The 23,336-nt window shown below is 36.0% G+C and overlaps 4 protein-coding genes across 4 annotated transcripts; 2 read left to right on the top strand and 2 right to left on the bottom strand.

Annotated features, from left to right (window-relative positions):
- The first annotated feature begins 3,853 nt into the window (after positions 1-3,853).
- LOC119993278 (transcription factor MYB36-like) lies at positions 3,854-5,163 on the top strand. Its single transcript, XM_038840331.1, has 3 exons — positions 3,854-3,996; positions 4,096-4,225; positions 4,328-5,163. The coding sequence occupies exons 1-3, from the start codon at positions 3,861-3,863 to the stop codon at positions 5,067-5,069; spliced, it is 1,008 nt and encodes a 335-aa protein (XP_038696259.1). The 5' UTR covers positions 3,854-3,860; the 3' UTR covers positions 5,070-5,163.
- Positions 5,164-7,513: 2,350 nt separating this feature from the next.
- On the bottom strand, positions 7,514-8,389 carry LOC119992718 (probable terpene synthase 6). The gene is made up of 3 exons (XM_038839511.1): positions 8,164-8,389; positions 7,802-8,079; positions 7,514-7,730 (listed from the first exon to the last, which is right to left on the bottom strand). Exons 1-3 carry the CDS (start codon positions 8,353-8,355, stop codon positions 7,514-7,516), a joined length of 687 nt encoding a protein of 228 aa, XP_038695439.1. The 5' UTR covers positions 8,356-8,389.
- A 73-nt stretch (positions 8,390-8,462) lies between these two features.
- On the bottom strand, positions 8,463-9,352 carry LOC119993279 (beta-caryophyllene synthase-like). Its single transcript, XM_038840332.1, has 3 exons — positions 9,125-9,352; positions 8,720-8,938; positions 8,463-8,643 (listed from the first exon to the last, which is right to left on the bottom strand). The coding sequence occupies exons 1-3, from the start codon at positions 9,334-9,336 to the stop codon at positions 8,490-8,492; spliced, it is 585 nt and encodes a 194-aa protein (XP_038696260.1). The 5' UTR covers positions 9,337-9,352; the 3' UTR covers positions 8,463-8,489.
- An 8,978-nt stretch (positions 9,353-18,330) lies between these two features.
- On the top strand, positions 18,331-19,599 carry LOC119992719. The gene has a single exon (XM_038839512.1). It carries the CDS (start codon positions 18,331-18,333, stop codon positions 19,597-19,599), a length of 1,269 nt encoding a protein of 422 aa, XP_038695440.1.
- The last annotated feature ends 3,737 nt before the right edge of the window (positions 19,600-23,336 follow it).

Here is a 23,336-nt window from a genome sequence, read left to right on the forward strand (position 1 = left end):
TTCCTTAGTCAAATATGTTCATAGTGATGAAATTAAGGTGCACACAAATTTTCATTGAAATCGGGGTTCATTTGATTCACCACGTTCGGAAAAAACACATATGCACAAAATTAGGTTAAATCTAGTTTTGACGGAATTTAAGCATATGAACAAACTTGATGATGAGAAATCAAAATGTGAGTTCTTTTGTTTTATCCTTTTGTTTTATTTTTTATTACTACAAACTTGATGATGGTTCTTCTCTTCAAGATGTAAAGTGCATATGATAATTATGCAAGGACCTTGTATTATCTTTTTGGCTGCATTGAGATATCAATGAAGGCATTGGATCATAGAGGAATGATTTTCAAATTCCTGAATCCCTGGTAGATGTAAACTGTAAAATTGTAAACCTCTTTATTTGTGGTACGTTCAGAATACAATTATGTAATAGTTTATTGAATTATAAATCTTATAAACATTGTACATTGCAACATCTTATGAAGCAGAATCTACAGTGTTTGGTCTGATTTTATGACATGGATGAGGATTCAAAACTATGGTCTATCTCAATAGGGGATGCTTAATTGGGCAATATCAAAATATGTTGGGTCCATGGAATAACAGATACATATTTTGTTAGATTTGAGCACACACATTTTCAAACCCCCCCAGTTGACTCTATTATTATTCTTTTAAATTCTTCTAATTACACAAGTCATATCATGTGCTTGGGAACATCTCATCAAGTACTAACAACTCCTACGGAGGTCAAATTCTATGACACCATCTCATGACTTCTCCCCAAAATTTTGTCCTCTATAGAGGAGAAACTATTCACTCTCATGACCTAACACACGGTTATGAAGGGTCTCTATCTATTGCAAAGAAAGTAGCCAATTGTGTTGTTACAATGTCAAGGGATTTTGGTACCAAACACAGGAAAATGAAGGGATAGTTGACGAATGGTACAAGTTTTGAGACCCCATTACCATTAGTTTTGAGCTCAGCAACTGCGTCCATTTGTTGCATCTCTCACATTATATTTTACATAAAGTGCATGCAAGACGACAATGACTCTTAGAGTAATGTATATATCTTCAGTTCTTCACGCGTTGGGTTTTGGTTCAACTTACCCTATAATCAAGTGGAAAATTTCTATGCACACAGGGCTGACGACCCGAGTTTAGACACATAACTGATGTACGAAGAGTAAATTTGTAAGGTGTCAATGTCGGTAATATACTAAAAAAATATTTTTTCAAAAGTTGATCAAAGTCATTAGGACTGATTTCACTTACTGATTCACTGTCCTGTTCAATGAATTGAACAATGTAATCATGTATATAATACTATTTTATTGCTATAAGAAACAGGTAATCTCCCTTGAATTTTTAGTCCTTAACTTTACTATCAAAGAATTAATTCAATCTTATCTTGATTAACCCTTGTTTAGGAGAGACAATAAGGTCTTATGTTAAAGCAACATAATCACCGCATATATGACTATTTGTGCATGTGTTTTGACCAATAATATTACTGAGAACACAATAATCAAAGAATTTTTTTAATTAATATGTGAAAAGCTTAGTAACTTTCAAAAACCTTGTATATTATTTATTTGAGAAATTAGTTTTATGTGTGCACATGAAAAGCTTCTAGTAAGTTTGGAGAAAAAATATTTGTAATTAATGAAAAATTAAAAGCTATCGAATAAAGTTGGTTATTATATGAGTGTAATTAAATAGAATAATGTTTGAGACCCCAAAATATGATCCCCATTCCACCCAGAATTAATGGGAAATGTTGAATGTTAAGTTAGCCCTACATGTATGTTTATAATCAATGAATATTTCACATGTCACATAAAATTGGAGATAAAAGTGAGTGTCATATTTTGGGGGTCCGTAGCATTACTCAATTAAATATTAAAAGAACTTGACTTATAATTTAGAAATGTAGGGTAGTGACATAAGCAAAAGCACCAATAATTATCTACTTGCAAGTCAAGCTTATCCTCTAATCAGGATCATCCTCACCAGCTCTCACTCAAAGAGTCTCAATTAGTTTGGTCTTGCTGATGATGAAATGAAGTTAGAGATTCTACAATTGAGAGAAAGACAAGCAGAAGCATGTTTTCTACCTCACAAAGAATATATGAGTCTGCATTTGGTGTTAAGATATAGTATTATTATTGTGTGGGAGTGAGTGAGTGCCTTTTGAAATATGGTGGTTTTCTTCTTGTAATTTCTTTGTGGGTGTGGTTCTGTGCCTCTTTTTTCCTTCTCTTTTTATTAAGATAATCATGCTAAGAATTATTAAAGTAGGAATCCAATAAGGTCAATGTGTACTTGCTTATTTTAAAAGGTTTAAATTCTCATGTGTTTCTGTTTGGTTTTTATTGCATTCATGTCAAAATAGTGATTCCTTCTTCTTCTTTTTCTATTGAACCTATAGCTAGCCCAACTTGTAAAATATTTATTGCATTATACTAAACATTATCATATACTATATAAAATAATAACTCATAAGAGACTGGTTTCATGATCTTGTAAAGTAACTGCTCAATCAAGCTTAACAGATTCGTCGATGTATTCTCTGAAATCAGCATCCTCAATTACATGCACTCAAATGAAATTGTGCAAAATCATGCATGTAACCACAATCTTCACACACCTAATGTACGCTCAATATATTGCATAACTATGAATAATGCCTCCCAGGGACCCGATATATATGGACCGTTACGAAATACTTCAAGGTGATATTTTGTCTTTAATATATCACAAGTTATCCCCTAAATTATCGCACTTGTTCTTAAGTTGGGTTTGGTCATATATTACCTGTTTTTTCAAAGAACAACGCAATCACTTTCCTCCAACCTTAACGAATGCATTGAGTATTGGGTCTATCACCGGCTTGACTCACATATATTTATAGAGTTCAAATACAATTGCGTACAAATACATTATTTTTTATTTTTAATAAATTCTAATTGGCTAACACCACGTAGCGCGAGGTATAAGTTCTAATTAAATGTTTCAAGCTTTAATTAGTGTATACAGAATATATGAACAAAAAAAGTCCAATATAATAAAGTCAAATTAGAAGAATATAAAAGGATAAAATGGTAGAGGTTTGCTCCAATAAAGACGGCTAAAAAAAATTTAGAAATAAGAAAAAAATTACAAACTTACCAAAGTGTCTTTCCTTCTTCTTTCTTTCACCGTAGAAGAAGGTTGCCCGTCCGACCATTGTTCTCGAGGAACAAACCACCAAATGAAGCTCTATGACAGCCTGACCAAAACTCAATCATCACCGACCGTCGATAATCACTTGAGTCGTCGAAAAAGCTTGGTAAAATCATGGACCATCGTTTGGAAATAGTTCGATCCAACCAATGCCGGTGACCAACAACACCACCAATCAATTCCTAGAACCAAGGTTCATCACTTCTTTTTTTATATTTTCTTTTTCTTATGGTTCTGGTTATATGGAATATTGTATTAACTTTATGTTTTTATCCAGACAAAACTAATTTGACTATCTTTATTGGAACAAAACATTTAATTGGGAGCTGATTTATCTCTAATTTTTCCTCAAAAGAACAACTAGTTTCTACAATTCATGTCTAAAGTCTAGACCAGTTGCTTTTTATGGTTTACAAAAATATGGACCAGCTAACTACTCCAAAAGCAAGAGAGAGACCTAACAAAAAGTATTAGTAAAAAACCCTAGATTAGGGTTGAATTGTGAGGTACTTGGACTTTTTGTCGTAGTAAACCATCACATCACCCACTCTCTCTCTCTTCCCACCCTATAAATCTTGGTCTTCCTTCTCCAAACTTTCCCAACAGTACCTCAAACACAATAACAAGAAGATGGGTAGAGCCCCATGTTGTGACAAAACCAATGTGAAGAAAGGACCATGGTCTCCTGAAGAAGATGCTAAGCTTAAGGCCTTCATTGACAAGTTTGGCACTGGAGGCAACTGGATTGCACTTCCTCAAAAAATTGGTATTCCCTCACTCACTTATATATAGATATATATGTACATGTTTGTATTATAAACTAATTATGTTAATAATGCTTTGGTGGGTATTGATTAATTTCTAGGGCTGAAGAGATGTGGCAAGAGTTGCAGACTAAGATGGTTAAATTACTTGAGGCCAAACATCAAGCATGGTGGATTCTCTGAAGAAGAAGACAACATCATTTGCAGCCTTTACATTAGTATTGGAAGCAGGTGTGGGAGCTATAGCTTTCTAACTTAATTGCTTGTCAATTAGCTCTCTTTCTTTTACTTAATTAATATGTTATTCATATATTCTTTTTAATGTATGTATAGGTGGTCAATTATTGCTGCACAATTGCCTGGAAGGACAGACAATGACATCAAGAACTACTGGAACACTAGATTGAAGAAGAAATTACTTGGAAAGAAAAAACAATCTAATTCCATCAATAGATTATTATCTTCTGAACCATGTGAAGCTAATAGCAGTATTGGAGAAGACAATTCACAGCCTTTAAGTAACACAACTATTGAAAGGCTTCAACTTCATATGCAACTTCAAGGCCTTCACAATCCCTTCTCAATCTATAACAATCCTGCACTTTGGCCTAAGTTACATCCTCTCCTTCAATCATTGAATCAAACCCCAAATCCTCTTATAGCTCTACAAAATGGTATGTGTAGTGCTACTCATTTTGTGAATCATGGAAAATCAATGGCTCCTGCCACACTGCTTCAACAAGGAATGAATGGTTCTTTAAGTACTCCTCTAACATCCTCGGAAATTATGGAGCGATCCGATGTGGGATTACAGCAAGTTTCGAGCTTCGAAGCTGAGCTTGAGAACATTCTCAATACCAAACCAGTTGCTACTTGTTATGATTTAGCGCAAGAGAATCATCAAATGGTGGAGTTTGATTGTTTTAAAGAGATGAATAATGGCTCAAAGGACAACTTGATTTGGTGGTCCAATGGCAATTTGGACTCGAAATCGGTGTCTCCGAACTCCTGGGATTCGACGAATCATCAGTCTGAGGGAATGTTCCAAGATTATGAATTGCGTTACAATATTTGATTTGGGGTTATGTTTTTATTAGGAACTATGTTAATTGTTTCTAGTCATAAGCTGGAGAAGTAGAATATATATGTGTCTTCATGCTCTGTAAATTGTGTGCATTATACATGTTTGATCTTGCTGTTACTAGAATCAATGAGTCTCTCTCTCTCTCTCTCTCTCTGTCTATATATATATATATATATATATATATTTATGGGCACATAAAAGAAAATTTGTGTGAGTTGTATTACACTAAGGACAAGTCCAAAAAAACTTTCGAAAAAAGAACAAAATTTACAAATTTACTAAAATGCCATTCCTCCTTATTCTTCCTTGAGCCACTATAAGGGAAGATTGCCGTCCGATCATAGTTCATAGAGAGCGAAACACCAAAATGAAGCTCTATGACAGCCTGACCAAAGCCCAATCATCACCAACCGTCGATGATCACTTGAGTCGCCAAAAAAGCTTGGAGAAATCACGAATCACCGTTTGAAAAAAATTGTCCAATCCAACCAATTTGTCCAACATTGGTGACCATCACCACCACCAATCAACTCACTGAACCAAGCGGCGCATCAAATCTGGAACTCGATATGGTAAAATAAGTGAAAATCATTCTAGTTCTTAGATATGATTTTTCAGATCTCTAGAAATTATATCTGTTTTAGATTTGTAGATATTATATCTATTTTGGATATGATGATATTATAAATGTTTAAATGAAATTTTCGTGTACCAACCTTCATTGTGACGACATTATCAAATGAAATTCTCGTGTTTCAGTATTCAAACATATACAATAAAACAGATTATAAAACAGATATAATGAAACAGATAACATATGCAACATATAACAAATTACCAAATTCGTGGGTGTGGTGGACCATCACTGTCCAACCACCGATCAAAGCCGCCGACCAATCAAAAAGAAGTGTCGAAGCACCATGACCAACCCCAAACCATCATTCTTCGCTGTCAGCTACTGATTCCACCTAATTGTGACATTGAAGTCGCGCCCAACCGTAAAGAGAAGTGTCCAATCTGGCCACCGGAGATGTTGTCTCCACAAACCACCACTACGGGAGTGTAACGCAGACCTAAACGCACCATTCCCACCTATTGGCTGGCCGAAATAGTTGCCGGAGGCAGAAACTCATATTTGGGTGTCATATGGGGAAGATGAATGTATTTTTGTTAATAAAACAAATATTTATAATTATTTGTCCTTTATGGAATATTTATTAAACTTGATGGACTTTATGAAACAAAACTTATTGGAGTGTCCTAGTGGTAACCAAATTTTTAATGGAGGGAATTATCTCCAAATTTCCATATATATTACAAGAATTCTCACATAAGGGTTTAAAGCATAAGGGTCTATGTTTATACCATTGATTTGAAACATCTGAGACCAAAAAATAGTGAGCCCCATTATATATATATATAAATAATTGAAACAAAATTTGATTAATTTTTTAAAATATTCTTGTTGGTTTGAAATGGGTCAAGGGGCACCCATGATGGGTTAACTCGACCAATTTACATATTCAACTGCCATGGGCAGTTGAGCGAGATATGGAGGAATTATAACTCCTGATGGGGTGGTTAACAACCATCCAAACATGGAGATTTCTCTATTCTAACAAAAAACATCAAAAATTCACGATATCTCTCTCGAGGCGCTCTCTCCAAATTCGGGTAAGGACTGCACTTACATCAAAGTACACTCCATTCAAGTGATGTATTTTTGTTTATGTTCATATTTAATGCTTGGATCATTTTACAGTTCTAAATTATTTTTGTATTATAATGATGGATGATTACAAATGTCTTCATCAAACTCCTGCCTCCATTCTATCATGCTTAATGTCCAATTATATGCCTTTTTATCTTCTAATTGTATTTCAAATAAGTATAAAGGAACAACATGTATAATGAATTTTTATATTATAATGTGTTTGTATTGATATTTTTCGATCTAGTTTCTACCCACTGAAGACACTGTGAACATATTTTAACTTGGAAGTACCCATGTTAAAGGGCTTTTCTATTTTTTTTAATATTTATATATAATAAAATCAAAGCACAAACTAATCCACTTCCGGATTCTAACACTTCAACCCGTAGACTTGACAAGAAAACGTTAACCATTCTTGATAAAGGTGAAGTCTTTGCTGGGAGTGTACACCGGGCCGGATCACTGGTTATCGTTCCGAGTCAGATCCGACCCGGTAATTTTTAAGATTCTATGGACCCCTAATCCTGTTAAGGGTTATTGGATAATTTATTCCGGGATATATATATATATACACATAAATTCATAATCTTGGAATCAACTTTGTGGACCCATAGTTCACCAAAAAAAAACTTTGTGGATCCATAATTCATAAAGTTGGTTCACATTTTTTGTTCACATAGAAACATTTTTGTGTATATATATATATATACACACACACTAATTAAAACTCATGGATTGACGACTTCTTAAAAGATTGAGGCATGCAGTAGTTAATATTGCACACAATCATGAAGGCATAGAAATCATGGTGAGATGTTATTATAAAATTCAAATCGTGGTGAGAAGTTACATAGTGCATCTGCCTTATTCTATTAAAAGCTTCATCATGAGCTCCAACAATTGGCAAAACCAACAAGAAAACCAACATACATGCATGACTTCATATATTAATAGACACACAATAAGCATAACATCAGTAGCGACTAGCGATTCAATCGCTACCGCTTACATTGGAATTGCATCGATGAATAATGACTTGATGATATCCTTCAAACTTGCTGAATAAGTGTACGCATCTTTGTATTTGTAAAGGACATCCATTACGCGTGCCAAGTTGAGAAATATCATCAGGAGAGGCCTTGTAGGTTTGATTAATTCCTCGTTTATATCCTTCCATGCATTCGATATATTTCTCTGAAACTCTTCTACAGCTTCTTCTTCAGAGACACCGTACGTCTTCATGTAACACTCGATTCCCGTAGGAATATGTTTCCATTGTTTCTCACGCTAAAAATATTTGAATGTAGTTAGGAGTATGCTGATTTTGATTGATTAAAGCAAGTATAAATGCTTAAACACATTCGTTCATACCTCGGTTGTTACTAAATCATCCATAAGACGACATATTATCATCGTTGCTTCATCAATCTTTGGAAAACTCTTAAGCCATTCAAATTCCTTCACCCCCGCGATTTCTCCCATACCAGTGAAAGCTACATTTGCCATTACATGATAGCAAGTTGAGAGTCCAGCATTGTCCATGTATTCTTCAAATCGTGGCATGTCACCTTTGTTTAACCACTCCGCCTCAAGGTGGTAGTATCTAAATTGAGCTTTCAGCTATTGATAAAACACGTTCAAATTAAATTTATAACAGATAGGATAATTAGTTAAGTATGAGAAAATCAAACAAGTAATTAGTCAATCAATACCGCATCGATTGCATAAGAGAGATGGTAGGGTTTTCCTTCATTGTTGAACTCCTCTTCTTTTTCATGGAATAAATCCAAATAAGCCTTGCATAGAAATTTCATGCTATTTGGTGCCTCTTCCAAGTGATCACTGTCCCACCTAAAGATCGATATATCAGTGAAGAATGGTCAATGTAGAAACAAACAATAAACAAAAATTAATCTACCCAGCAAACCTTTGTATTGCATTTGTTAGCAGCCGAAGTTCTTCAATCGTACCATATGCGTCATATGTGTCGTCCAAATAAGTCAACAGAATAGTAAATTTGGTAAGAAACTTCCTTGTGGTCGCATAATGTGATTCGAAAAAGGTTCCAACAGTCCACAAGTAGGTTTCCACTGGTCTATCTCTCGAGTAAGGAAAGTTCACTTCAACGTCTAACTCTTTATGCCACCTACATTACATTACATTATAGATAGCAATTCTGATGAGTTAGTAATATATCTAACCACATGACTTATCAAATACATACATATACATATATATATATATATATATATATATAGAAGAATAAGAATATAATGTGACATAAGTACTTTAGTTCAACGTTTTTAAGCTCTCACGCCACCTATATATATACCTCAAAATCTCAACTAGCTCTTGTTGGTGCCATATTTGTACTCGATTAAAATCAATTTTTGCCAGCTTCAATAACAATTGATTGCATGACTCGTCTTCCTCATAGAAAGAGATGTATTGTCTCGACTCGATTCTCGATATGCCCTTATGAAAGGGATTTTTCAAAGCATAGGCTATGTGTTCTTCAAATCTAGGGCTACAGTGGGTTGCCATGGACTTGAGGTGTTCACTTGTGTAAGTGCTTCATCCATAAGATCTTCCCTCTTCATACTCAAATGGGTAACTTCATGTAAGCTTAGGACGCTATCCACATCACTAGGTTGTTAGAACTTGAATGTCTTAATCTTATTCTCTCTCAAGGAGGCATTATATATGAGTACAATCGTACCACAATAAGTGGGATACAGAATATCAATTAGTCTAGAATAAGGAAACTAAAAGATATCATGAATCCTAAAGATACTTGATTATGCAATAATATATTCTGTTGACTCGTTTACACTCCCCCTCAAGTTGGTGCGTAGATATCACCTAAGCCCATCTTGTCTATTGAGTCAAGAAACACCTTGGTAGGAACGGCATGTGTCAGAACATCCTCAAGCTGCTCACCCGATCTTACAAACGGAATATCAATAATCTTTGCTTCCCACTTTTTTTTAATAAAATGCCAATCAACTTCAACATGTTTTGTTCGGTCATGTTGCACTGGATTATCCACAATCTCCCTTGCAGCCTGATTGTCACAAAACAACTTCATGGGTCCTTCTGGTCTAAACCCGATCTCTGTAAATAGAATTCTAATCCACAATAACTCACATATACCCTGTGCCATACCTCGAAACTCAGCTTCAGCTGAGGACCGAGCAGTCACTTTTTGTTTCTTGCTTCTCCAAGTCATAAGATTTCCTGCCACGAATGTGAAATAGCCAGAAGTGGACCTTCTGTCAGACATATTCCCAGCCCAATCAGCATCTGCATACCCTTTCACCTCCATATGCCCATGCTTTCGAAATATTAGACCTTTCCCTGGACTTCCTTTAAGATAGCACAATATACGCATCACTGCCTCCATGTGATCCTCACTTGGTGCATGCATAAACTGGCTCACTACACTTACGGCATAAGCAATATCCGGCCTTGTTAAAGACAAATAAATTAACTTTCCTACCACCCTTTGATACCTGTCTTTATTAGTCGGGATTTGGTTTTCATACACGGCCAGATGATGGTTTTGCACAACTGGAGTATCAACCGGTTTGCATGCCAACATACCATTCTCTGATAGAAGATCTAGTACATATTTTCGTTGGGACAAGCATATTCCTTCTTGAGATCGTGCAACTTCAACTCCCAAGAAGTATTTTAGACCTCCCAAATCTTTCATCTCAAATTCCAATGATAAATACTTTTGCAACTTCTCAATCTCCTGCACATCATCCCCCGTAACAATCATATCATCAACATAGATAATGAGTAAAGTCACCTTTTTACCATTACGTTTGATAAACAAGGTATGATCAGAATGTCCCTGTCGATAGCCATACTTCTTCATTGCCTGAGTGAACCTTCCAAACCATGCTCGTGGTGACTGTTTTAGTCCATACAACGCCTTGTGGAGTCTACAGACTTTTCCCCGAGAGTTAGGAATACTATACCCCGGTGGAAAATCCATATAAACTTCCTCCTGTAACTCCCCATGAAGGAATGCATTTTTTACATCAAACTGCTTCAAAGGCCAATCGAAATTAGCAGCCAAGGACAACAAAACTCTAATAGTATTCATTTTTGCCACGAGAGCAAAAGTTTCTTGATAGTCAACACCATAGGTTTGTGTATAACCTTTAGCTACCAGTCTCGCCTTGTAACGATCAATCGTCCCATCTGCTTTGTGTTTAATGGTAAATATCCATTTACACCCTACGGACTTCTTCCCTCCTGGCAACGGAACTACATTCCAAGTTCCATTTTTCATCAAAGCATCCATCTCTATCTTCATAGCCTCAGTCCACTTCGGATCTCTCAAAGCTTTTTCTACTTTAGTAGGTATTTTGACTTCATCCAACTGACGAATCAAAGCACAGTATGCTGGTGAAAGTCTATGAGTAGAGACATAGTTCGATATTGACTACTTCGCCTTGCCATCTGGAGAGTACCTGTCAGGCGGTTTCCCTTGATTCTGTCTAGGAGGTAACATATATGTCCTTTCAGATGAATCAAAATTTAATAAAGTTTCAGCATCTGATATACTAACCTCTTGGATATCAGTCGGACTGGGATTATTGTCACGTGGAGATACTGGAGGAGAGGGGTTAGTCATAGCAGCAGTGGCATTATGTTGTACCCGTGGGCTATCATCCGACACTACATGATCAATTGAAGCATCAACTTGATCATCGACAACCTTCCCAGTTGCTACGTCCTCAACATCCTCAACCCACGCATCAGTCATCTCCAAAGCAGTAACAAACCGACCATAGTCATCATCATATATCTCCCCCTGAGGTCCATGGTTGGTTTGCGGAGTAAAGAACAATGAATCCTCAGAAAATGTGACATCCATCGTTGTATACCAGTGCTTAGTGCTAGGATAGTAGCACTGGTAACCTTTCTGGTGAGGATTGAAACCAAGAAAGACACACCTCAAGGCACAAGGGTTAAGCTTGCTACGTTGATTCTTGTGTAAGTGAACATAAGCCACACATCCAAACACCCGAGGTTCCAAGTATAAATAGGAACAGGGAGTAACATGGTCCGCAAGAACTGCCAACGGTGTACGAAAGTTGAAAACTCGAGATGGCAGCCGGTTCATGAGATAGACTGCATAGGTGACTGCATATGAGCAATAGATGGTAGGAACACTGGCACCAATCAATAGTGCGTGAGTAGTTTCAAGAATATGTCTATTTTTCCGTTCAGCAACGCCGTTTTACTGTGGAGTCTGAGGACAACTAGTCTCATGAAGAATTCCATTATCCTGAAAAAACTGAAGAAGTTCACAATTCAGATATTCACCACCATTATCAGATCGCAAGACCTTGATTGGAAGTGAATATTGATTTTGTACCATACGATAAAAAATCGAAAATATTTTCCCAACGTCACTCTTATGCTTCATCGTATATAGCCAAGTCATCCGAGTGCAATCATCAACAAACGTAACAAACCAACGAATTCCAGATTTCATAGTGACAGGTGATGGACCCCATACATCAGAGTGAATTAATTCAAAAGGAATAGACTTTTTATTAAGACTGATAGGATAGTGCGTACGATGACTCTTAGCCAAAGTGCAAACATTACATTCTAAAGTAGACTCAGGGATATGTTGAAACAATGCAGGAAGTAATTTCCGTAAATAACCAAAAGATGCATGGCCTAGGTGACGATGCCACAACTGAATTTTTTTCAACTTGGTATCCTCAGTACTGCTAACTTAACAAACTCTGCCAGACGTTATATCATCCACGTAGTATAACCCCCTCCGTTTAGTACCACGCCCAATGATCTCATGAGTCCGGATATCCTGTAAGAGGCAAAAGTTTGGAAACATTAGCACAACACAATTTAATTGTGTGGTCACTTGTCCCACAGAAAGCAGGTTACTAGATAACGCAGGAACAAGTAAACAGTTATGCAAGGACAAAGTATGAGTAAGGGCTACAGAACCCGCAGCAATCACTGGAATAATACTACCACTGGCAGTAATGATATTGTCTCGTGGAGGAGGAACACTAGAGTTGAGAAGGGTCTGATCATATGTCATGTGATCCGTAGCCCCTGAGTCAATTATCCAACCTGTGTCACGGTAATCAGAGCTAGTGAAAGCAGAGCCTATATTACCTGTGTCATCAATGTTTTCATCGGGAGAGATCATGGTGAGAAGAGATAACTGAGAAGATAAACTATCTGGTTCAGCAGTAGACTGTGTCTCGGTAAGAGGTGTTATGTGGCCAGTTGCAATAGCCGCAACTCCAGATGCATTTGTTGCAAGTTTGGTTTGGCCTGTTCTTCTATTTCCCTTCCCCCGATTTTGTTTCCTTCGTTCAAGAAACCAATCGGGATATCCATGTATTTCAAAACAAGTATCCTTTGTGTGGCGAGTTCCATTACAATGACTACATTTCAACTTGTCCTTTTCACCTTCATCTATGTCACGGAGAACACGGGAAGGAGGGCCAGTAGGGGAAAACTTGCTCACCATAGCTACGGGCAACTCAACATTCTTCATCATAGTATCCTGTCTTTGTGCTTCACGCCTGATTATGTTGAAGCACTCATCAATGACAGGGACAGGTTTAGTCCGAAGGAGATTACTTCTAGTTGAGTCGAATACATCATCAAGCCCTGCCAGAAAATCATATACTCGGTCTTGCTGAATTTCTTCCCTCCGTGTTTTCATGTCAGCCGCACAAATCATCTTATTCGGGCGTCTCTTGTCAAGTTCCTGCCATATGCTTTTTAGTTCAGCAAAATAAAGATTTACTTGACGTCCTGCTTGTTTGGTTCCTGTTGCCTTGCAACGTAATTCATAGTATTGTGAGTCATCCGCACCATCGTAAAACATCTGGGTAACACTTTCCCATATGTCTTTGGCCGTCGAAAGTTTCACAAATAACCCAATTATATGTTCGTCCATGTTTTTGAGCAAGCATCCTCGTACGGTGGCATCTTCGGTACGCCACTGGATGTATCCAGGATCTATCTCTTCCTTTTGTTTGGTATGACCAGTTAAATATCCGAGTTTATTTTGTCCGGCAACATGAACTTGCATCATCCTCGACCAGATTTTGAAATTAGTGTCATTCAATCTGAAGCCGAAAGACAAAGTGTTCATGTTGCTAGTTTCATGGGAACTCTGTGAAACAATCATGGTTCCACTAGTAGTTCTGGTGGTGTTGGCTGGTAGGGTGAACTGCGAAAGCTCTCTAGTGCCGTCCGTCATTCAGAAATCAATTCCTTGTTTCGGAATTGGATTCTGCCAAGAGAAAGAGGTGTCAAAGGTGGTGAGATGAATTAGGGTTTCTAACCGGCTCCGATACCATGTTAGAACTTGAATGTCTTAATCTTATTCTCTCTCAAGGAGGCATTATATATGAGTACAATCGTACCACAATAAGTGGGATACAGAATATCAATTAGTCTAGAATAAGGAAACTAAAAGATATCATGAATCCTAAAGATACTTGATTATGCAATAATATATTCTGTTGACTCGTTTACATAGGTAAGCTGTTCTTGAACTTTCCATCACTACCTTTGAATTTCTCGAATACATCTGATCTATCGATCAATATGAAGTATAATCAAACACCATCATCCATATAACAATTGGAATTGATTAATACTATAAGTAAGCGATAACTTCACTTACCACAAGACATCTTGTAGCCATGTTGTCGGAATACTCGAAACAGAAGTGCAACAGTGCGTAGGTCATACTCATTATCATCCAAAAAGTTTGAGTTGAAGATTTGATTTAATTGATTTTCAATCTCGGTTTCGAAGTGATATGACACACCTAGGCGGCACAACCTGTCGATTAATTTCACTTTCTCCACCGCGTCGCCTGTCGAAGCCATCAATAGATCTTTAACTTGCACTGTGAGAACTTCTATTTGTTCTGTGTACATCTTGTATACCTGCAGTGACCATACAAGTCATCATTAAGACTGTTTGTTTCAAGAAAAATTATACTTTAGAAAAATTCATAAACTAACATAGGGAAACTAACTAGTTTCCAGAAGAGTTTGCTTGATAAAATCTGATGTTGTCAACATAGATATGTAAATAATGCATATATAGGTATCGATTGATCTGGATAAAGTGAAGCAAATTCAGGTAACAAAAGCAATATTGATGGGGGGAACATCAACCACAGGGCGAGAAACTTCTGCCATTGACATCTCTGAAAGTGAAGAAATACCAAGTAATATAAAATGAAGAACTTGTTTAATTTTCTGAGCTGAAGAAAACACAGCAAAATTGATGTCTTTATAGACAACATTGATCCATGAATAATGTTGGTAGGTATGCCACTGTTTTACGAAATAATTTTTAAATGACAGTCAACAGATACTGTACACTGTGTGTGAAAGAAAAACGTGATTCTCAAGAATGTTGTTGGCCTTCCTTCCAAAGTTCAAACTTGTAAGAGCCTCCACAATGGTGAGGAGTAATTCAGCACTTGAAACACCTAAAAATTTGTGTAACATTTGTGTTTTCAAGTTTTTGTATATTATACACTCACAATAGAACCAAATCTCCAGTGCTCTAAAATACATAAACTATCAACTACCAATCTATCATTCCCTCCATCTTTTCCCTCCTAGTTGTAATGGTATATGGTAATAGAAATTTTGTATTGATACAACTATAAATTTTCACAATTAATTATTAATACAATTTTATTTATTATTTAAACATGCCTTAATTTTCAGTTACATCTATCCCACCAATAATGAAGACACACACGTTTTAATTGAGGGAATCTCTAATATGTGTTTGTATTGTCAATATTCACTCATGGTCATCCTAGAAATTATTCATGCCAATGAATTTAAAGTTCATTTGAGCCGATGTCCTTCAAAGTCATCATTGCATTATATTCCCTTCATTCACGATTTATCTTTATAAGCCAATTCATAATTTCATACATTTGTGCAACATCCTAGTTGTGTCATCTCTTTTACCCAATTAAATGGCAAGTCCATCAAACTGGCGCTTTCAATCACAATTTATGGAGGATTTTATGTCTCTACAACAACAAGAGCTCGACGACAGTGCCAATCTATCATTCCCTTCATCTTTTCCCTCCTAGTTGTAATGGTATATGGTAATAGAAATTTTGTATTGATACAACTATAAACTTTCACAGTTAATTATTAATACAATTTTATTTATTATTTAAACATGCCTTAATTTTCATTTACATCTATCCCACCAATAACGAAGACACACACGTTTTAATTGTTTTAATTGAGGGAATCTCGAATATGTGTTTGTATTGTCAATATTCAAAAATGGTCATCCTAGAAATTATTCTTACCAATGAATTTAAAGTTCATTTGAGCCAATGTCCTTCAAAGCCGTCATTGCATTATATTCCCTTCGTTCATGATTTATCTTTATAAGCCAATTCATAAGTTCATACATTTGTGTAACATCCTAGTTGTGTCATCTCTTTTACCCAATTAAATGGCAAGTCCATCAAACTGGCGCTTTCAATCACAATTTATGGAGGATTTTATCTCTCTACAACAACAAGAGCTCGACGACATTGCCAATCTATCATTCCCTTCATCTTTTCCCTCCTAGTTGTAATGGTATATGGTAATAGAAATTTTGTATTGATACAACTATAAATTTTCACGGTTAATTATTAATACAATTTTATTTATTATTTAAACATGCCTTAATTTTCAATTACATCTATCCCACCAATAATGAAGACACACACGTTTTAATTGAGGGAATCTCTAATATGTGTTTGTATTGTCAATATTCACTCATGGTCATCCTAGAAATTATTCTTACCAATGAATTTAAAGTTCATTTGAGCCAATGTCCTTCAAAGCCATCATTGCATTATATTCCCTTCGTTCATGATTTATCTTTATAAGCCAATTTATAAGTTCATACATTTGTGTAACATCCAACTTGTGTCATCTCTTTTATCCAATTAAATGGCAAGTCCATCAAACTGGCTCTTTCAATCACAATTTCTGGAGGATTTTATGTCTCTACAACAACAAGAGCTCGACGACATTGCCAATCTATCATTGCTTCCATCTTTTCCCTCCTAGTTGTAATGGTATATGGTAATAGAAATTTTGTATTGATACAACTATAAATTTTCACAGTTAATTATAAATACAATTTTATTTATTATTTAAACATGTCTTAACTTTCAATTACATCTATCCCACCAATAATGAAGACACACATGTTTTAATTGTTTTAATTGAGCGAATCTCTAATATGTGTTTGTATTGTCGATATTCACTCATGGTCATCCTAGAAATTATTCTTACCAATGAATTTAAAGTTCATTTGTGCCAATGTCCTTCAAAGCCATCATTGCATTATATTCCCTTCGTTCATGATTTATCTTTATAAGCCAATTTATAAGTTCATACATTTGTATAACATCCTAGTTGTGTCATCTCTTTTACCCAATTAAATGGCAAGTCCATCAAACTGGCGCTTTCAATCACAATTTATGGAGGATTTTATGTCTCTACAACAACAAGAGCTCGACGACATTGCCAATCTATCATCCCTTCCATCTTTTCCCTCCTAGTTGTAATGGTATATTGTAATAGAAATTTTGCATTGATACAACTATAAATTTTCACAGTTAATTATAAATACAATTTTATTTATTATTTAAACATTCCTTAATTTTCAATTACATCTATCCCACCAATAATGAAGACACACGTTTTAATTGTTTTAATTGAGGGAATCTCTAATATGTGTTTGTATTGTCAATATTCACTCATGGTCATCCTAGAAATTATTCTTACCAATGAATTTAAAGTTCATTTGAGCCAATGTCCTTCAAAGCCATCATTACATTATATTCCCTTCGTTCGTGATTTATCTTTATAAGCCAATTCATAAGGTCATACATTTGTGTAACATCCTAGTTGTGTCATCTCTTTTACCCAATTAAATGGCAAGTCCATCAAACTGGCGCTGTCAATCACAATTTATGGAGGACTTTATGTCTCTACAACAACAAGAGCTCGACGACATTGCCAATCTATCATTCCTTCCATCTTTTCCCTCCTAGTTGTAATGGTATATGGTAATAGAAATTTTGTATTGATACAACTATAAATTTTCACAGTTAATTATAAATACAATTTTATTTATTTAAACATGCCTTAATTTTCAATTACATCTATCCCACCAATAATGAAGACACACACGTTTTAATTGTTTTAATTGAGGGAATCTCTAATATGTGTTTGTATTGTCAATATTCCCTCATGGTCATCCTAGAAATTATTCATGCCAATGAATTTAAAGTTCATTTGAGCCAATGTCCTTCAAAGCCATCATTGCATTATATTCCCTTCGTTCGTGATTTATCTTTATAAGCCAATTCATAATTTCATACATTTGTGCAACATCCTAGTTGTGTCATCTCTTTTACTCAATTAAATGGCAAGTCCATGAAACTGGCGCTTTCAAGCACAATTTATGGAGGATTTTATGTCTCTACAACAACAAGAGCTCGACGACATTGCCTTGCTTGAGCATGCGCTTGCAGAAGTAGAGGAGCCAGAGCCCGAGCCACCACGAATTAATACACGAACTTTCATTAATAGAGATCGTGCAAAAGCGCATGAGGATCTTGTCAAAAAATACTTCGCTGTCAACTGTATTTACCCACCATGCATGTTTCGATGTCGGTTTCGCATGAGATTTGAGTTGTTCCATCGGATACGAATCGACTTAGAAGCAGTGGCACCATACTTTCAATTGAGATATGATTGCACAGAAAGGGCTGGGTTTTCATCAATCCAAAAAATTACAGCAGCATTGTGGATTCTGGCTTACGGTAACCCAATTGATCGTGAGGATGAAACTCAATGCATTGTAGAGACTACAACTTTAGAAACAGTTCGTATATTTTGCAAAACTATTATCCAGTTGTACTCAGATCAGTACTTACGAGCTTCGAATCAAAGAGACCTTTCTCGTTCGCTAGAAGAAAATAAGTCTCGTGGTTTTCCTGGTATGATTGGTTCATTAGATTGTATGCACTGGGAATGGCGTAACTGTCCCACTGCTTGGCACGGTCAGTATGTTGGACACTATGGTAGACCTACCATGGTCCTAGAGGCTATCGCATCTCGAGACCTATGGATTTGGCATTCATTCTTCGGTATGCCTGGTACATATAATGATATATCTGTTCTAGATCACTCACCGCTCTTCGACAGGCTCATCCGATGTCAGACTCCAAACATCCCATATGAAGTAAATGGTTGGGTATACCATATTTTGTACTACCTCACTGATTGCATATACCCTCACTATGCAACATTGATACAATCGATCAAGCACCCAAGGACCCAAAAGGAGAAACATTTTGCAAAAAAAAAAAAAGAAGCGGCCCGCAAGGATGTGGAACGAGCATTTGGGGTGTTGCAAGCCAAATGGGCGATAACTCAAGAACTCGTACGATTCTGGGATGAAGAAACTGTTACAAACATCATGAATTGTTACATTATGCTGCATAACATGATAATCGAGGACGAGATGCATGCTAATATCGAGCCTTGGCAACCTGTAGCTGGTGAAATTCTACCAGATGGTTTACTGGAGCATGATGAGCAACTACTAGGATGCTTTATACGCTCACGTATGGAACAAGTACGTGAACGGTCCATTAATGGTATGCTTAGGCATGACTTAATGGAAAATTTATGGTCCAACTTTGGGGGAGAAAATACCCTTATGTAAATTTTATATTTATTTAACACAATCATGAAGGGGTATGGACCTCAACAGTTATTATATAGTACGTAAATCAATTAATTATGGTAGTATTTGAATATTGATAAACCCCATGAACTAACAAATTCAACATCCAGTGACCAAAATGCAACTCAGCATACATGTTTTGTTCAACAGAAAAGACCAGTTACCAAAATCCAACTCACATACAACAGAAGCACAAAACAAGTTAAGCTATTTCGTGCAATAATTAACAAAATCCATCAAGTATACTATAAACATCCATCACCCCTTATTGTCATCCTTCAAATTCATTATTTTGAGAAATAGTGCAAGTAAATAAGTACATTCTTCCACCCAATTGTAATCCATCAAGCTGACTACAAACATTACTAAAAGGCTATCAAATAGTGCAAGTAATAATGAAGGGATACCATGCAAGCACATGTTTACAAATGCATGTTTGTTCCAAACAGATCATACTTGTTGTTCAAGTACGATCCCCCATTGACTCAGCATCATCAAACCTGCTCTCGAGGTTGCATGGATTAATGTTATTCCCTTGCATTTCATCACGAATTCTTGCTGATGCTCTAGGTGAGAATTCCATAGCTCGAATGCCTGTGAAAAATAACTATAATATATTAATATAACAACCTGAAATCCTACCAAAGAAAACCCTGTACAGTTAATAATAATGGGTTGTATTCACGATTCACTTCTATATTTGTTCCCTTCGAAAAGCCAAAAAAATGATAGAATGCCTAAAGTGAGCAGGAAATTGTTGGCATTATGGCCTTGAAAGAGTTAACCATGCATATTTCATTGACAAGCGACATGTAATATATGTAACAAATCATAACAAGCATATCATAACAAGTATATGATGCTTACGTTGGTGCTCTTTGTCCAACTCATCAAGCTGCCTCATTCTAGCAAATACTTAAGCAGCGACCTCATCTGTAGGGAGTTCTGGCATCAAGGACAACAAATCCTTCTCAGTATTCACAAGATCTTTTGTTATTTGTATACTCTTTTGAATCTCCTCAAGCTTAGCAAACTTAATAGCATGGAACTGTTGCTCTTCATTTATTTGTTTCATTGATTCTAATCCTGACTCAGATTTTTGTTTCCAAGCACAGATGGTTGAATGCAATCTTTCACTTGCAGCATCATAGGCTTGGGAGCTTGTACCCATAGAACGATGACGTTTATCCTTTGCAGATTTTCGCCCTAATGGTCATTCAATATGCCTTTCCAGAAGGACGTGAAGAGGCTATGAATTTTCGGAAGCAGTGTTGGGTGTACCAGATGTAGGGGTTGTAGGCATGCTAATATTATTGCTAGAATCACCTATGCCATCCAAACCTGGACGTCAAGATGCAGAAAGATTGATTGATGGCATTCTAGATAGAGTGTTTGATGCCTGTATTCCAGAATTTGCATGCCTATCTCTTCTACCGTCTCCTCGGTTTTGTCGTTCATCGATGGAAAGATGTCATTTTGTGCATTTGCATAGTTCTTCCTAACAATGGACTAACTTGAAATCCCGGCCATGGTCACTTTTAAAAAGAATATAGCATGCTCCCCACTACAAGAGTCAAAAGCATCAATGTTAAATTTGTAGATAAAAATAAGTCAAACACGAGCAAAAGCATCAATTCACATACAAAGCGAAAGGGGGGTGTAGCCCCAAACTCATGAGTTTCATAGAATGCCAAGAACCGAATCCTCCAACCCTTTTAAGTTTATTGGACTTCCAGCAGTTGTTTACTGCAAATGTACCACTATAAATGTCCAACACTAAAACACCATTATACATATACCACTAATTAACTCATGGCAAACAAACCAAAGACATATAGTTTAATTTTAACCAAAATAACTATAGCAGCACATAAATCTACAAACCTTAAAAATGGTGGGAATGGGAAAGTGGGGATGGACAAATACATTGAACATATATATATAAGGTCTCACTCAAATCTTGAGCGAGTATAGTTGGGAGGGGAAAAAAACATTCATGATAGGTATGGCTATACATGGGATCAATTGGAACATCATGCACAACCAAAAATCATTAATTAAATGTTCTGCAATCAACTGCACACACACTCAGCAGAAAACTCATATATTTCAAAATCTAGAATATGCAGATATTGTGGGTGGATCGATGGGCATTTTGAAATAAATCTAACCTTGCATAAGCTATACTAAAAAAAACCAAAAAGACAAAAGACCAAGCAAACAACTCAACCCAATCTTATCCCCCACTCTCTCCACGATAAAAAATTAAAAATAGATAAGAGTGTTGAGTATGCTATCATCATCTGCAAAAAAACACTATCTATTTACATATACATATAAATGAAATGCAAGAAAGCATGAGCAAAATATAGCATAGAAGAACAATGCATCAACAGTATCCAAACAAAAAAAAAACCAATCCCTCCATATAAAAGAGAGAGTTAAATATTCACATGCTTTCCTAACGAGATCCTCACTTCTTCCATGCCAGAAGGTAAAGTTTGGACATTAAATTTTAAGAATTAAAGTTGATTATCACTGTCAACAAAACAGGACCAAGTGACAATCTCTTTTCAATTCTTATTCTCATAGACAAAAAAGCATTGCAGACCAAGTTCGAGGATTTGGTATTCTATACAATGGAAGAGTAATGCTAACCGGCAAGATGTCCCACGTTATCTTATATATTGTTATCACTTATCAGGCTTGAGATGATAATAAGTAGATCCATTCAAAAGAACTGGACTTTGGAAATGAATATAAGGCTATAAGCATAAGATGTTTGAAATCTTGGGTCTTCAAAAGAGAGAGAATCCAAAAAGATGAAATCTTTTTCACTATTTGCCCATATATATGTGAGCTTTCAGTGGTGAATGTCTCTATCTGTTTGTGTTTAAGCAGGATTTTGTGCAAAAAAATTTTTTTAAAAAAAACCTTTCTAGACTTGTAGTACCCGATTTTCGTCCAGCCAAAAAATACAAAATACAAAAAAAAATAGAAAAAATAGAAAAAAAACATAAAAAGAGGGAATCAGGGTTTATTGCTCTTGTTTGCTTAGATTTTTGCATGACAGACATATGAGAATATGGGGAGTTAGCAGATAAGCATAATACTACCCACCGAAAGTCTTTTGTCTGTATTACACCTATTCGACATTATTCTACATTGATATTAAAATGAAGTAGAAAGAAAACAAAAAGGTTTGGAGAATTTCGTCGGAAAAGAAAATAAGGAGAGACTTTTGGGAAAAATGGGGGCCACAACATAATTGAATTTGAAAAGAAAGGAAAGTGTGGAATAAAAAAAAGGGAAAAGGAGAAAGGTGAAAGAAAAAGGGGGTTTGATTGTTTTTAGTGGAGGAGAGAGTGATAAAATGGCCAACAATTCTCGTGTGGTTTTTCTTCCATGGGTCCCATTCTAGAAGGACATATCTGGTTTTTAAAATGACTCGGCTATATCATCCTTTTGGGGGAAGAAAACCAGGAGGAAAAAAAAAGACAGAGAGGAGAAGAAAGAGAGAGGAAAAAAGGTTTTCGGGGGAGACAAAGAGCCAGTGAGTGGTGGTAGCTTCTTATCAACGGTTCCGACGAGTTGAGCATGCTTGGAAGAACTAGGTATCCTTCACTCTTCTCATTTTCATTCCATTTCGATTTCTATTTGTGATTAGGTGTTAGATCTAAATAAAATGTGGTGATGTGGTTTGTGTTTGCTTTGAT

Source organism: Tripterygium wilfordii, chromosome 23 (genome assembly GCF_013401445.1).
Source record: "Tripterygium wilfordii isolate XIE 37 chromosome 23, ASM1340144v1, whole genome shotgun sequence".
NCBI lineage: Eukaryota > Viridiplantae > Streptophyta > Magnoliopsida > Celastrales > Celastraceae > Tripterygium > Tripterygium wilfordii.